The sequence below is a fragment of the Trachypithecus francoisi genome, unplaced genomic scaffold, assembly GCF_009764315.1.
Source record: "Trachypithecus francoisi isolate TF-2019V2 unplaced genomic scaffold, Tfra_2.0 Lachesis_group5, whole genome shotgun sequence".
Taxonomy (NCBI): domain Eukaryota; kingdom Metazoa; phylum Chordata; class Mammalia; order Primates; family Cercopithecidae; genus Trachypithecus; species Trachypithecus francoisi.
In genome coordinates this window covers 42,975,915-42,989,805 of record NW_022681470.1, presented here as the reverse complement: position 1 = coordinate 42,989,805, position 13,891 = coordinate 42,975,915, and the positions used below count along the sequence as shown (strand labels likewise).

At 34.3% G+C, this 13,891-nt stretch overlaps 1 protein-coding gene across 1 annotated transcript in view; it reads right to left on the bottom strand.

Moving 5' to 3' along the window:
- The window catches only part of HMCN1 (hemicentin 1), a 461,890-nt gene that overhangs the window by 87,705 nt on the left and 360,294 nt on the right, over positions 1-13,891 (bottom strand). Inside the window, 5 exon segments of the mRNA XM_033196479.1 lie at positions 2,125-2,321; positions 9,958-10,236; positions 11,110-11,207; positions 11,820-12,003; positions 12,231-12,355. Of these exon segments, the coding sequence (XP_033052370.1) occupies positions 2,125-2,321; positions 9,958-10,236; positions 11,110-11,207; positions 11,820-12,003; positions 12,231-12,355 (883 nt within the window).

The following is a 13,891-nucleotide window of genomic DNA, read 5'->3' as shown; positions in this document are numbered from 1 at the left end:
TCAGCCAAACTTGAACCATCATTCAGGACCACTCTTAAATGTTCCCTCTTCCACAAAATATTTCCTGACAACTTCTGTCCTTCTGGCTACCCACAGACATCACCTGTAGTTAGTTTCTAAAGTCTTGTTTTACTAATAGAATGTCAGAAAAATTATAGTTAAGCATGTATCTTTAGAGGAAGATTTTGCAGAGGTGGACCTGCATTATGGCTCACACACGAGAGTACAGCATCTAAAGTTTTCTAAATCTATTAGTCATAGAGTAGTCCCCTCCCCTCTTGGGATAAATTACAGAAGTAGTGTTTGACAAAAGATGTTTTAGGAAATTCTTGTCTATACCGCACAATTTGCAATTTGCAAAGCATCCACATCCATTATGTACCAGGCACAAGTAGATGTTGCAGATAAACACACAAAAAAACAAAGTTGAGATAAGCAAAATATAATGCAGTAAGTGTTACTACAGAAGTATATATAAAACGCTATGAAAACAGAGGAGCAGAGTAACCAAAATCAGTTTGGGGACTTGATCATATTTAATTTTCCACTTCCATACTGTTTTTAATGGTTCTATTATTGACTCATATCTAATTGTATCTTATGTATACAGTCATTTTTCTCCCCTAGACATTGAGAAACTTCTTGAAGGCTGACACATGTCACATATCTTAGGTCTTATGGATTCTCCACAATAGCTAGAACACATGGGAAATCTGGCCATCATTTAACACTCTATGAGACCTTCATCTTGTTTTGTTATAACCCGCCTTTTTGTTCTTGCCTTTAAGACCTACAGTAATGGCCTTAACTTCCCTTTCAAGCTTTATTTGTCTTTTTTTTATATTTATGATTCTATTCCACATACTTTCCTGTCTCCATGCTGTTCCTAATGTCACAAAATTCTTTTGCCTACTTTTTGTTTGTTGAAATTATATCATTCAAGAGTTTTGATTCAGTACATGGTTTTAGTTTAACCTGACTCTAAGTTACTGCAATGTTTGAAACGGAGGGAAAAAAGGGGAATGGAAGGTATGCGCTCCAAGACACTAGAAATGCACTGTGCTGAGATGCACTGGCTAGGCTTCTGAATCAGACTAAGGACTGAGGCCTAGCTCCATAACTGAGCAACAGTGAGTACTTGGCAGATAAGTACTTAATCTCTCTGCACCTGATTCTGGATTTGTGGGATAGACACATTGCCTCACAGAGTTGCCATGAGGGGAATGGGTAGGATAGATAGCCCAGAGATGAATACAACAGGACACAGTAGACAGTTTATAATCCTTAGCTCTCTTCTTCCAGTTCCCTTTCTTCCATTCTCAGTGAAAAATGCAAACAAAATATGATCAAATAATTTGTTATCCTACATTCAGAGGAATGATGATTATGGTAACAACAACAGCAACAGCAGGAACAATCCTTTTTATTTTTTAAAGCATTTACTACATGCCTGTGGCACATCATGTTGGAATATTTCCTTAAATACCTCAGTGTATGAATGAGGCATGATTATTATTTTTATCCCCAGTTTATAAATGATGGCATTGGGGCTTAGATGGAGAATAATTACAACATAAGGTTTGCCTTTATTAGTAGAATAGAAGATTGCTACAATAAGACATCCCAGGCATACTTCTCTTTTAATATGTTCACATTTCAGATCCATTTCCTTAAACTAAACCAGTCAGTTTTATTGAACTGATCATTATTTGAAAAATTTTGTCTCTTCAGACTTCCATATCTCCTAGTTCATTTTGGAGATCAAAAGTGTTCTTTGAAACCTTATATATGTGCATGTCAGATTGCTTTTTGCCAGTTCCATTAAGGGCCACATAGCACAAATTAAGAACTTCGGGAAATATACTAACACTTATAGCACTGTGAAAACTTGCAAAAGTTAATGGAAAGGTATCTTGCTTTCTTCAGAGTTTAATATGATACCTCTCTGTCTTCCTTTTAATTAAGTTACCCAATCATGCATATCATAGGACTAATCTATCCTGCTCAAGTTACACAGAGCTGTGATATATAAGGATTCAAAGACGTAATTTCTTTAACAATTCTCATAGATTAGCAAATAAGTTTGACCTAACCTAAAATAATTGTGTGAACTTTGACACTTACCTGAGCAGTAGAAATTCTAAGAACCTCTCCTCCTTCTAGAGTTTGCAATTGATCTGTCTGCGGAAGGGGCCGGCCATCTTTCATCCAGGTCATTTTAGGGGCTGGGATTCCAGAAGCAATGCAGGCAAGTTCAAGTGGGTTATTAACAATTACTGATATCTTTTCATGTTCTTCAGATCCATTAATGTGAGGTGGTTCTATTTAAAGGGAATAAAAAACAATAATAAACCCTCTATTTCATAAACTATTTCTCGTTAGAAAAACTTGAAAATCCAACACAAATTCACGTTCACATAAAAATTGATTAGAACAAGGAAAGTGAAATAATTCCTAGATGTCATTACCGTTTCTCATTGATACACTTTCAAAAGGGATGGATCATGCACATAAGAGATAATGAAGTAAATGGCAATTCATTACCATGTAATTATAGAACAACAGTTCGAACTCAGTTAATTAGAACAGTCTTACTTGACTGAAAGATTTGAAAACAATAAAAACCAAACCCAACTTGTGGCACTTTTTTTTTTTGAGAGGGACTTAGCATGTTACTATGTTTTTGTATCTCTAAAAACCAATAGTTTCTACAAAAGCAATGTGTGAATACTGTGGAATTTTGCTATCATCTTTTCCATGAAGAGCTTTGAGAGGAAACAGTGACTAAGCAGAAGAAAAAATAGTTACATTTGGAGATAATTTATGTATAAAACACATTTGTTATGTCTGGATGGGAGTAACTTCCTCTTTTGTTACTTATACTTCTAAAATTACCTTTCTGAAGAGAAGGTCAAACAATCTAAACACTGGGAAGAAACATTAAGATTCTTTAGTCTACTCCCAACTTTGGTAATTCCTTTAAAACACATTCCCCTTACAATGACCATTTGAGTTTTCTATGACATTTTCATAGTTCAAGTTTCCAGCCTAATATTTGACAAGGCAGCCAAAATAGCTGTTGGACAGCTCCAGGGGTTCTCAGGTTTGTTTTTCTTTCTTTTTTCTTTAATAAGGCACATAGTTTAGAACGGTGACTCATAGCAGAAGATCTGGAGTCTAAGTTTGAATGCTGGTGTCAACAATTATAAGCTTCATGTATTTGAGCAAACCTCTAAAATGGGGATGCCAACATTATTTACCTAATAGGATCTGTGTGTGGCATCAGTGAGATACATTATACACTTTTTTGTGTGTTTCTGTATGTTTTATTTTACAATTAAAAGTTTTTAAAAAGATACTACTGCTACAGTGTTTATACCCCAGCTGTTGGTATTATTAAAATTTGTTTCCTCAAATTTCCTAAATCTGCTTTCCTAAAATTAAATAAAAACTCATCATGGTTTCCAAGGCTTCCACAATATGGTCTAAATCTATCGTTGTCATTATTTACTTTTAACATACTTATATGTAACCTAGACTTCAAATCCGTCAACAAGTTCAGTCCTTTCTTGCTCCTCATAGTCCCCCAACTGAGCATGCTGAAGTACCATCAAAGTTATATTGTCCTCAAGTTCATTTTGTGAAAACCATAAATCATTTCTTGATTCTCTCAACCAATTTTAAAATTTCAATCCTCTTACTTATTGGTTATTTAATATATGTCAGTCACCATGAATACAAAGATTAATTTGGCATGCTCGCTGCCCCCACCCCAAAGTTTATAATCACTAGATTTAAAACAGTAGCAGCAGTAATAGTATTAACATGTTCTTGAGTGGTTCAAACCCCAGACTGTCCAGATCTTACCTGTGTTAAGTGATTGTGACCTATTTTACTCTGTGTTTTGTCCATATGTCCTGTACTTTGGGCAGAATTAAGAGTTGTCTATACTCCAGTAACTCCAGAATTTACATTTCCAGCCTAGACTCTCTTCTGAGCTCCAGATTCCTAAACGCAATTATCAAATAAACATCTCCATTTGGATGTTTGAAAACCACTTAAAACTCAACATGTATTCAGACTGAATCTATTGTCTTATTTCTCAAAACCTGTTTCTTTTTTTTCCAGTATTCTCTGCATCTAGGTGATGAATTTGCCAATTAGTCACATAAGCCAGAAACTAAGAGTCATTCTTGATACCTTCTTCATCACTTCCTTGTGTTCCAATCTACAACCAAGTCCTAATACTTCCACTGTACTTATTTCCAGAATATACCTTTTTCTCTCATCTCCCTCACTCTAATTTGAGCTACAATACCATTTACTTAATGTTTTTTTTTTCTTCTTGGTTGTAGGTGCCTACCCAAAATTACTGATTTCTTTCTGATTAACAGACTCAAATTTTGTTGGGGTTGTCAATGTGCTAAACAAATTACATTTCCCAGCCTCTTTAGCAGAGAGTAGATGGAGTAGATGGAGTGATATATGACAATTCTGACCAATGAGATGCAGGTGGATGTGGTTTTGTGGGGCTTGTAAGAAAGTCTTAATTCTTTTCTAAAGGGGCAACGCTGTGCCCTTCCTAGTTTCCCGCTCTATTGTTGCATCTAGAACAGCATCTAGTTATGCTAGGGGTGAGCAGATACTGCATGATCACCAAACAACCATGTTGTAAAGGTTCAAAAGAACTGAAAATATTTGAACTGCTGGACAAATGCAACAACTGCCTACCTCCAGCCATCTCAGTGAGAAAAACAAAAGTACTTTGTTTAACCCACCATATTTCAACTCTGTAATTCACAGCCAAACGCAATTCCTTATACTGGTCTCTCAGAATCCATTCTTGTCCTGGTCAAAGTAGCCTTGCATTTTATAGCCAGAGTACTCTTCTCAAACTGTAGTTCTATTTGTTATTCCATTTTTAGAACTTTAAATGATTTCTCATTGTTACAGGATAAAAAGCAGACTTCTTAATGTGGTCAACAAAGTCCTTTATGACCTGGCCCTATGAAAACCCCCTATTTTGTATAATGCTCTCCCTTGTTATCAGTGATCTAGCCACATTGGACTTTTCAGAACCACTAATATACCATGATACCTCCCCACCACATGGATAGAATTAAATAAAGAGTATTTCCCCAAGTTAAGATGTTTGCATTCTGAGTGGTAGCACTGCTTCAAGTGAAGAACTTTCCAGAGTTTAATGGAATTAATTTTCAACAGATGCTGAAATGCTAAAACTTCTCATCTTTCTTCTAAGCCCGTTTTCAAATCTGTTTTGAGAAATTATTATTCTTATAAACTCTTCAACTTTATAAAAGGCAGGCTGTTCTTTAAGAATTCCACTAAGAATAACCTTGTTGTTTTTCTCCTTAATTTGCTTCATCCAGAAATGCAGCAGTCTATGATTCTGCTCCTGGGTTCCTTCTTCCCCTCCTCCCCGTCCCCCTGCCACATGCTAGACCAGGCCCCTGCATTTACAGGGCTGTATGAATACAGCAGCCTCTTCAATTCATTTTTCACTCTGTCAGAGGGATTTTCTGGAAGTGAAATCTGTCTGTAACATATTTCTCCTTAAGATTCTTCCATTGCCTTGGTAATGAGGTCCAAACTTCCTCAAAGTTCTCAGAGCTTTGCACAGTTTGTCCTCTGCCCATATATAGTTCCTGTCTTGTCTCTTGTTACTCTTCCTCTTACACTCAGTTTCAGGGAGTGCAAAGTGACAATTCAAATTGTATAATCTCTAGGTGAGAAATATATATAAAATTCCCCACTCATCTCTACAGTCCTATTCTTCAGGGCTCAGATTTATGCTTGAGGAGATCGAATCTGAAATTTACCATCCCACAGAATGTTATTTTGTCCACATAATCCTCATCATGCTGAAAAGTAATTACTTGTTTAGTATCTGTCTTTCACAGATGCAGGAAGTTGAGGGCTGAGATCATATCTTTCTTAGTGATGCATTTTTGTGTTTGCCACACCATACATGTTCATAATTATAGTTAAATGATGGCTAGAAACATACCTGTCACATAATGTATGTTCAATAATACTTGATATGTGAATAATGAATGTACAGGATCACATTATGTCATCTCCTCTTACTCCTCATGTTCTGTGAATTGATGTACAGGAATTTGCTATCCAATCCCACTCTGCACCTCCCAGACACACGGTTTGGTTTTGTTTCATTTTTTCCTCATTGACACATAATTATTATGCATATTTAGGGGGTACGATATGATGTTTCCATACGTGTATACGTTGTGTAATTATCAAATCAGGGTAATTAGCATTTCCATCACTTCAAACATTTATCAGTTCTTTGTGGTGAAAGCACTGAAATTCCTCTCTACTAGCTATTCTGAGACAGACAATAGTACATTGTTAACTGTAGTCACCCTACTTTGCAATAGAACACCAGAACTCATTCTACCTTTCTAATTGTAACTGTACCCATTGACCAACTCCCCATCTCCCTTGTCTTTGGTAACCACTGTCCTATTCACTACTTCTATGAGATCAACGTTTTAAAATTTCACATGAGTGAAACCATGTGGTATTTTCTTTCTGTGCCTGGCTAATTTCACATAGTTTAATGTTCTTCAGGTTCATCCATGTTGTCATAAACGACAGGATTTTACTCTTTTTTATGGCTGAGTAGTACTCCATTGTGTATATCTACTACATTGTCTTTATTCATTCATCCATTGTTGAACATTTAGGTTGATTACATATCTTGTCTGTTGTGAATAGTGCTGCGATAAACGTGGATTTATTTGACATACTGATTTCATTTCCTTTGGATATATCCAGTAGTGGGATTTCTGAACCATATGGTAGTTCTATTTTTAATTTTTTTAGGAACCTCTGTTTTTCATAATGGCTATACTGATTTACAATCCCACCAACAGTGTGCAGGTGTTCCCTTTTCTCCACATCCTTGCCAACCCTTGTTACCTCTTGTCTTTTTGGTAATACCCATCCTCACTAGAGTGAGGTGATATCTCATTGTGGTTTTGATTTGCCTTTCTTTGATGATTAGTAACGTTGAGGCTTTTTTCATACACCTGTTGGCCATTTACATGTCTTCTTTTGAGAAATGTCTGCTGAGGTTTTTGTCCATTTTAAAATTGTGCTCTTTCATTTTTTGCTATTAAGTCCCTTATATATATTGGATATTAACCCCTTATCAGAGGTATAGTTTGAAATATTTTCTCCCATTCTGTAGGTTGTCTCTTCACTTTATCGAATGTTTCCTTAGCTGTGCAGAAGCTTTTTCTTTGATATAATACCAATTTGTCTATTTTTGCTTTTGTCGCCAATGCTTTTGAGGTCTTATCCAGAAAACTCCTTGCCAAGTCCAATATCATGAAGTGTTTCCTCTGTGTTTTCGTCTAGTAGTTTCGTAGTTTGGGACTTACATTTAACTCTTTAATCCATTTTGAGTTGTTTTTTGTATACAGTGAAAGATAGAGGTCCAGTTTCGTATTTCTGCATGTGGGCATCCCAATTTTCCCAGCACTATTTATTGAAGAGACTATCCTTTCCCCGTATGTTTTCTTGGGACCTTTGTCAAAAATCAGGTGGCTGTAGATGCATGAATTTATTTCTGAGCTCCTTATTCTGCTCAATTGGTCTATGTGTCTATTTTTATGCCAATAGCATGCTGTTTTGATTAATACAGCTGTGTAGTATATTTTTAAGTTAGATAGTCTGATGCCTTAAGCTTTGTTCTTTTTACTCAAGACTGCTTTCGTTATTTGGAGTCTTTTGTGGTTCCATACAAATTTTAGATTTGTTTTTCTTATTCAGTGAAGAATGTCAATGGTATTTTCATAGAAATTGCATTGAATCTCATTGTTTTGGGAGTATGGCCATTTTAATAGTATTAATTCTTCCAATCCATAAACATGAAATATCATTCCATTTATTTGTTTCCTTTCCATTTCCTTCACTGATGTTTAAATTTATTCTTACGTATCATTTTTTTTTTTTTTTTGGATAGCTATTGTACCTCAGTATCTCCAGAGGATTGGTTCCAGACCCTCTGTGAATACCAAAATCTGTAGATGCTTAAGCCTGGCAGTAGGCCTTGAGAAACATATGGATACAAAGTTGGCCCTTGGTATCCACGGATTCCACATCCAATGAATATTATATTTTTGATATGCAGTTGTTTGAATCCACAGATATGGAACCAACACATATGAAGGGCTGACAGTAAATGGGATTATTTTCTTGATTTCTTTTTCAGATAATTTGCTGTTGGCAAATAGAAATGCTACTGATTTTTGTATGTTGATTTTGTATCCTGCAACTTTACTGAATTTGTTTATCATTTCTAAGAGCTTTTGGTGGAGTCTTTAGAGGTTTTCTATATATAAGATTATGCTGTCTGCAAACAGAGCATTTGACTTACTTCTTTCAAATTTGGATGTATTTTTTTGCCTGGTTGCTCTAGCTAGGACTTCAATACTATGTCTAATAGAAGCAGAGAAACTGGGCATCCTTATCTTGTGCTAGACCTTAAAGAAGAAAGACTTTTGACTTTTTCCTGTTTAGTATGATGTTAGCTGTGGATTTATCATAAGTAGTCTTCATTGTGTTGAGGTATGTATCTTCTATCCCTAATTTGTTGAGGGTTTTTCTCATGAAGGAATGTTGAATTTTGTCAAATGCTTTTTTGCATCCATTGAAATGCTCATATGATTTTTGTCCTATCGGTTAACGTGATGTATCACATTTATTGATTGTATATGTTAAAACATCCTTGCATCCCTGGAATGCAACCCACTTGATCAGAGTGAATGATCTTTTCAATATACTGTTGAATTTGGTTTGCTAGTCTTTTGTTGAGGATTTTTGCAGCTATGTTGAAAAGGGATATTGGGTTGTAGTTTTCTTTTGCCTCTAAATATCCTGGAGAACTTCCTTTACTATCAGCCTCCATTCTATGGAAATAGCATCTACTCCAGAGAATCATTGTTCTGTTCCCCTCTACAGATGAAACTCCTTTTAATCCATCTGGAAAGCAACTAATTTGGTTCAATTTAATCCAACAAGTAACACATTAATAGTCTCTAATGTATTAAATGTCATGCTAAGCACTAGGAATGCAGCAATAAGAAGACATCTGCCCTCATAAAGCTTAACTAGGGATGAAGCAGAATTTTAGGGTTACACAAATAATTAAATTTTAATAGGTGCTGTGAGAAAGATTATGACACACTCTGACACATATGCTAACTTCCACCAAACCAAGACTCTTGCCAAAATTATTTTTGCTCTTCTCTGTAGGGTGTATTTTCTGCTATGTAAGGAGCATGGGGTCTCAACTTGCTTCATAGTGAAAAAAACAAACAAAATGCCAAAAGGTCTTGGTTATTGAAATAATTCATTTCATTATCTTCCTTTGTCTTCCAAGATTAACATTTTTTACTTCAAAGAAAAGTGTTTTCTCTTTAAACTGTTGCATTTAGAACACTGGAATACGTATTTTAAGTATTTAAATGCACACAAGAATAAATAGAACTAGACTATTTGAAATGATTATTCCAGCTATAATCTATAGACTGGATCATGTAAAGGCTGGGATAATATATAATAGTATACATATTATGCTTTTTCTTCAAATTTCTATAATCGGATGTGGTTTCAATTCTTCGCAAAAGTTTAAAAAGCTACTTATCAATGGGTTATAAGATTTTATCAATGAATAATGTTTTACAAGCTGGAGTTTTCATCTCTTCAGAGAGATAAAGAATACAATTTAAATTTAGCATGCTTCAGATGAGAGTAAGTCAAGGTGAATTATAAAAGAAATAAAAATGCAATAAAATTTGTTTAAAAAATTGTCTCATAGCAACTGATTCTAAGAATTATACTTATTTACTAAATATTCACTATCACTTATTTTCCAGTTATTCTACATTGACCACAATGTTTACATACCTAGGACCTTGAGGATAAAGTGCTTGCTGACTTCTCCAGCTTCATTTGAGGCAATGCAGGTGTACTTTCCTGAATCTTCAGTCTCTGCTTTGAGGAGCTGCAGGACCATTCCATGGGTGCTGACTGTCAGATGGGCATCAAGCCCCAGAGGCTGGCTATCTCTAAGCCAGGCCATACTGGGAGCTGGGGTTCCATGTGTAATGCATGCCATAGAGGTGGAACTGCCTTTGAGAATTGTGATTTCCTCTGTCCCCATTGAATTGTCCATATTTGGTGGGGCTACATAGAAAACAACATGGACAAAATTTGGATGTCTATTGTAGTTTGAGATCAATTTAAATTAAAACATTTGAATAATTCTATAATGTTTCTGTGGTTGATAAAAATACATACTTTAAAATTGTGTAATTAAGGACTTTACAATAAAAATATCTATTAGGAAAGCTAATTATTAACCTTCCAAATATTAGCAATAAAACTTAAAAATTGTTTTCTTACAGAACACACAATGTGTTTTAAATTTTGGTGATTTTTTAACTTCTTCGGTCCATCTCTTTAATTTGTTGTAATGTATATAATAGTTTTAGTAGTATTCTTTTAACTACTTTATACAGTATAAATAAAACAATATCAAGTTATAGAGTAAGTCATTTGTAGATTACAATAAAGAGTTACTTAAATGAGGTGTTCTTGGGGATTGAGAAATGTGGATCAGCAAACTTCAGTAATTCCGAAATGGAAGGTACTGCGTTCTCTCCATATATACACATACACACACATGCATATATGCACATACATCCATTCATAGTTTGAATACTCTAAACAAGCTGCTAATATTGTTAGAAAAGTTTTCACTTTTTCTTTACGTGAAAAGACTGGTGTCATGTCTGGATTGAAATGCTATTTCAAAAAATTAGACTTGATTTATTGCAAATTTCTAGATCAGTAGAGTATTTTGACAAACAGACAGTATGGTCCAATAATATGGACCCCTTGGAAGAAAATACATTCTCTAGTCAGTAAGATCCTGTTTCACTAACCTTTTTGATAAAATCAGATTTCTAAATCTCTGAGGAAGTCAGTTTCTGAAGATAAGTCTGTTGCTTAATACTTGACATAGTAAAGTAATAGGGTCATTTCTGTGACACATACCAAACACTTGAAGACTGTAATGCTTATTATCCACCCCAGCTCTGTTGGCAGCCACACAAGTATACACAGCAGCATCAGACACCTGAGCTCTCACAATCCTGAGGAACAATTGATCCAACATTTCATCACGTGATCGCATGCAACAAATACACATAAAATAATTATGATTTATAAATAGGCTATAGGTGGTAATTTATGTTGGGAAATTTTAATTATGAGGCTTATAGCCATCCATCACAAAATATAGGGGCCTCAAATGCAATTTATTCTACAAAGTTGATTAGGCAGTGACAATAAACCACTGGAAATATAGCACAATTTAAGAGGTGAATATTTTTCAAATATATATTAATAGAGAATACTGCTAACATGAAAATTACATTATCATAGTAGGCATCTTCCTACTACCTTGCCACATAAAGTTTTAGCTAAAACAGTAATTCCTGGAAATACATATGTGATAACAAACCTGTCTATAAAAGAACACTTTACACATTTACTAAAAAATGAAAGCAATTAAATAAGGATAAAAAAATCATTTCAATTGTATATTTGTTGTCCTCCCTCTACTAAAAATATACTTAAAGGGGAAAAAAACTGTAAAGGCTTAGAAAAAAACATTTCTTCAACACTGTTTAAATGAAGGAAAAGTCTACGTAGAATCACAGTTACTTCATCTGTTTAGGAAATCAGACACAATAAAAGCTGACCTGATAACTTGTCCTGCTGCCAGTAACCGGATATGGGAGGAGAGAGGCAGAGGAAGTCCATTCTTCAGCCAGTTTATCTGTGGTGGAGGTGTCCCTGTGGCTCTGCATTCAATATTTATTGAAGTATCCACTAAAGTCATTAGTTTCTCTGCTTCGTCTTTATTACCCCTAATTGTAGGTGTAACTATGTCGAGGAGAAAGTGAGAGAAAGGGAAAAGAGATGTATTATGTATTACTAGTTCAAATAATTTCAACTACAATTGCTCTCATTTCAAAATTGTATCCCAAAAGGAAATAACGGAGGGATCAAATTTAAAACTAAATGCTCCAGACACCTGCTGCTGGACCTTCACTTCTACTGGTAGATTCTTAAGGCAGCATTATTAAAAGAGGGGGATATTTCATATTTACCAAAGACATTCAAGTTAAAAATTCGGTCTTCTTCTCCAGCGGGATTAGTAGCAACACATGTGTATTTCCCCATGTCAGACGTAAGAGCTCCATAAATGTTTAATGTGCTGCCATTTGCACTCACTCTATGGAAAAGATCACAACAGAGGGGCTGAAATGAGTTTGAATCTATTTCACTAAGTACATGAAAGCCTATTAAAAATCAGTTACTGAAAGTGATGGAAAATTCAAGCAACCAACTGAAATTCTACAGTAGTGAGTCTCATATCCACCACTTCCTTATGGGAAAAAAAGGAAATGAACAAAATCGAGAATACTTCTCTATTCAAATCACAGGCAAAGACATGTTTTTCTCAGAGATAGAATACTGTATTCTTAGTTATCAAAATAAAGTTTGAATTCATGTTATACAAAATTCTGGCATGAAAGTTGAACACTGTTACAGACAATGAGAAACTGAAAAAATTACACATAAAAATCCAGTTATAAACAATACCTTAATAAAAACAGAACAGGATCATTTGAATTGTGACAACAATTTGGTATCATATGTGGTTATATTTTGCAAACATTTTTCCTACAAATTACTAAATAAAGCTTTTCTTTTGAATTACATAATAGCAAAAAATAAATATACAATGAGATCATTGAAGATCTCTGAGCTAAGATGATTTCATTATTGGTTGTCTTCACACACCATTAATTCCAAATCAAAATTTCCCGTGTTTTTGGTAGAGATTAAATTGCTATCTACAGTTGTACAATAGTGATTTCATTAGAATCACCCTGTGTCAAAAGTAAAAGCTCCATTTCTATTATATCTTGTTATTAAATGTTTATTGAGAGCTATATTATTATCTGGGATATAGTTGTTTTTTTTTTTCAAAATAAAAATTTTTAAATTGCATGAGTTTAATTAAATTAATAAGCAAAAAGCAAGTTGCCGTGATCAAACAAAAGTAGTACACTGACTTTGGAAAAACTATTGTAGTTGATTGACAAACTGTTCTACGTAGAAATCTATACATATTATGGAATGAATGAATAATAAAGATATAAGAATAAGTAAATTTAGAATGTTAATGTAGGAGAAGGAATGATAGACTCCAAATTCCTAGCTACAAATACTATCTTATATAAAAGATCTTATCTTTATATCCTTTATAAAATCTTTAGATGCCATCAAAATATGGTCTGAAATATGGCAAATACCAGCTGATTTAACAAAACAATTAAATATTTGTTATTTACTCAAAATGTTCACACCAGAGAAATAAAAGTTAAAATGTATCCTCTAAAAGACTAGAAATTTTAATACACAATGAATACAAAGAAAATAACATTATCTCTTTAAATTATATATATTCCATTTATTGACCAGAAAATATACTCCAAACCCTTAAATTTACATATTGGTCCAAAATGTTAAAGTCTACAATACATGTAGTTAATGCCTACTTATGCATATAATTAATCTGGTGTAGGTAATGGGATTTTGTGATGAAGCAATCTAGTACAATATCAAATTCCAGATGGTCCTTCCAAAGGAATTTGTTGTTGAAAGTAGGAGGAGGCCCTTACCACATTATTATTCCATCTCTATGTGGTTTGTGGCATGGGTAACAAGTGCCAGCTGAAAATGGGATTTGGACAAACCATTA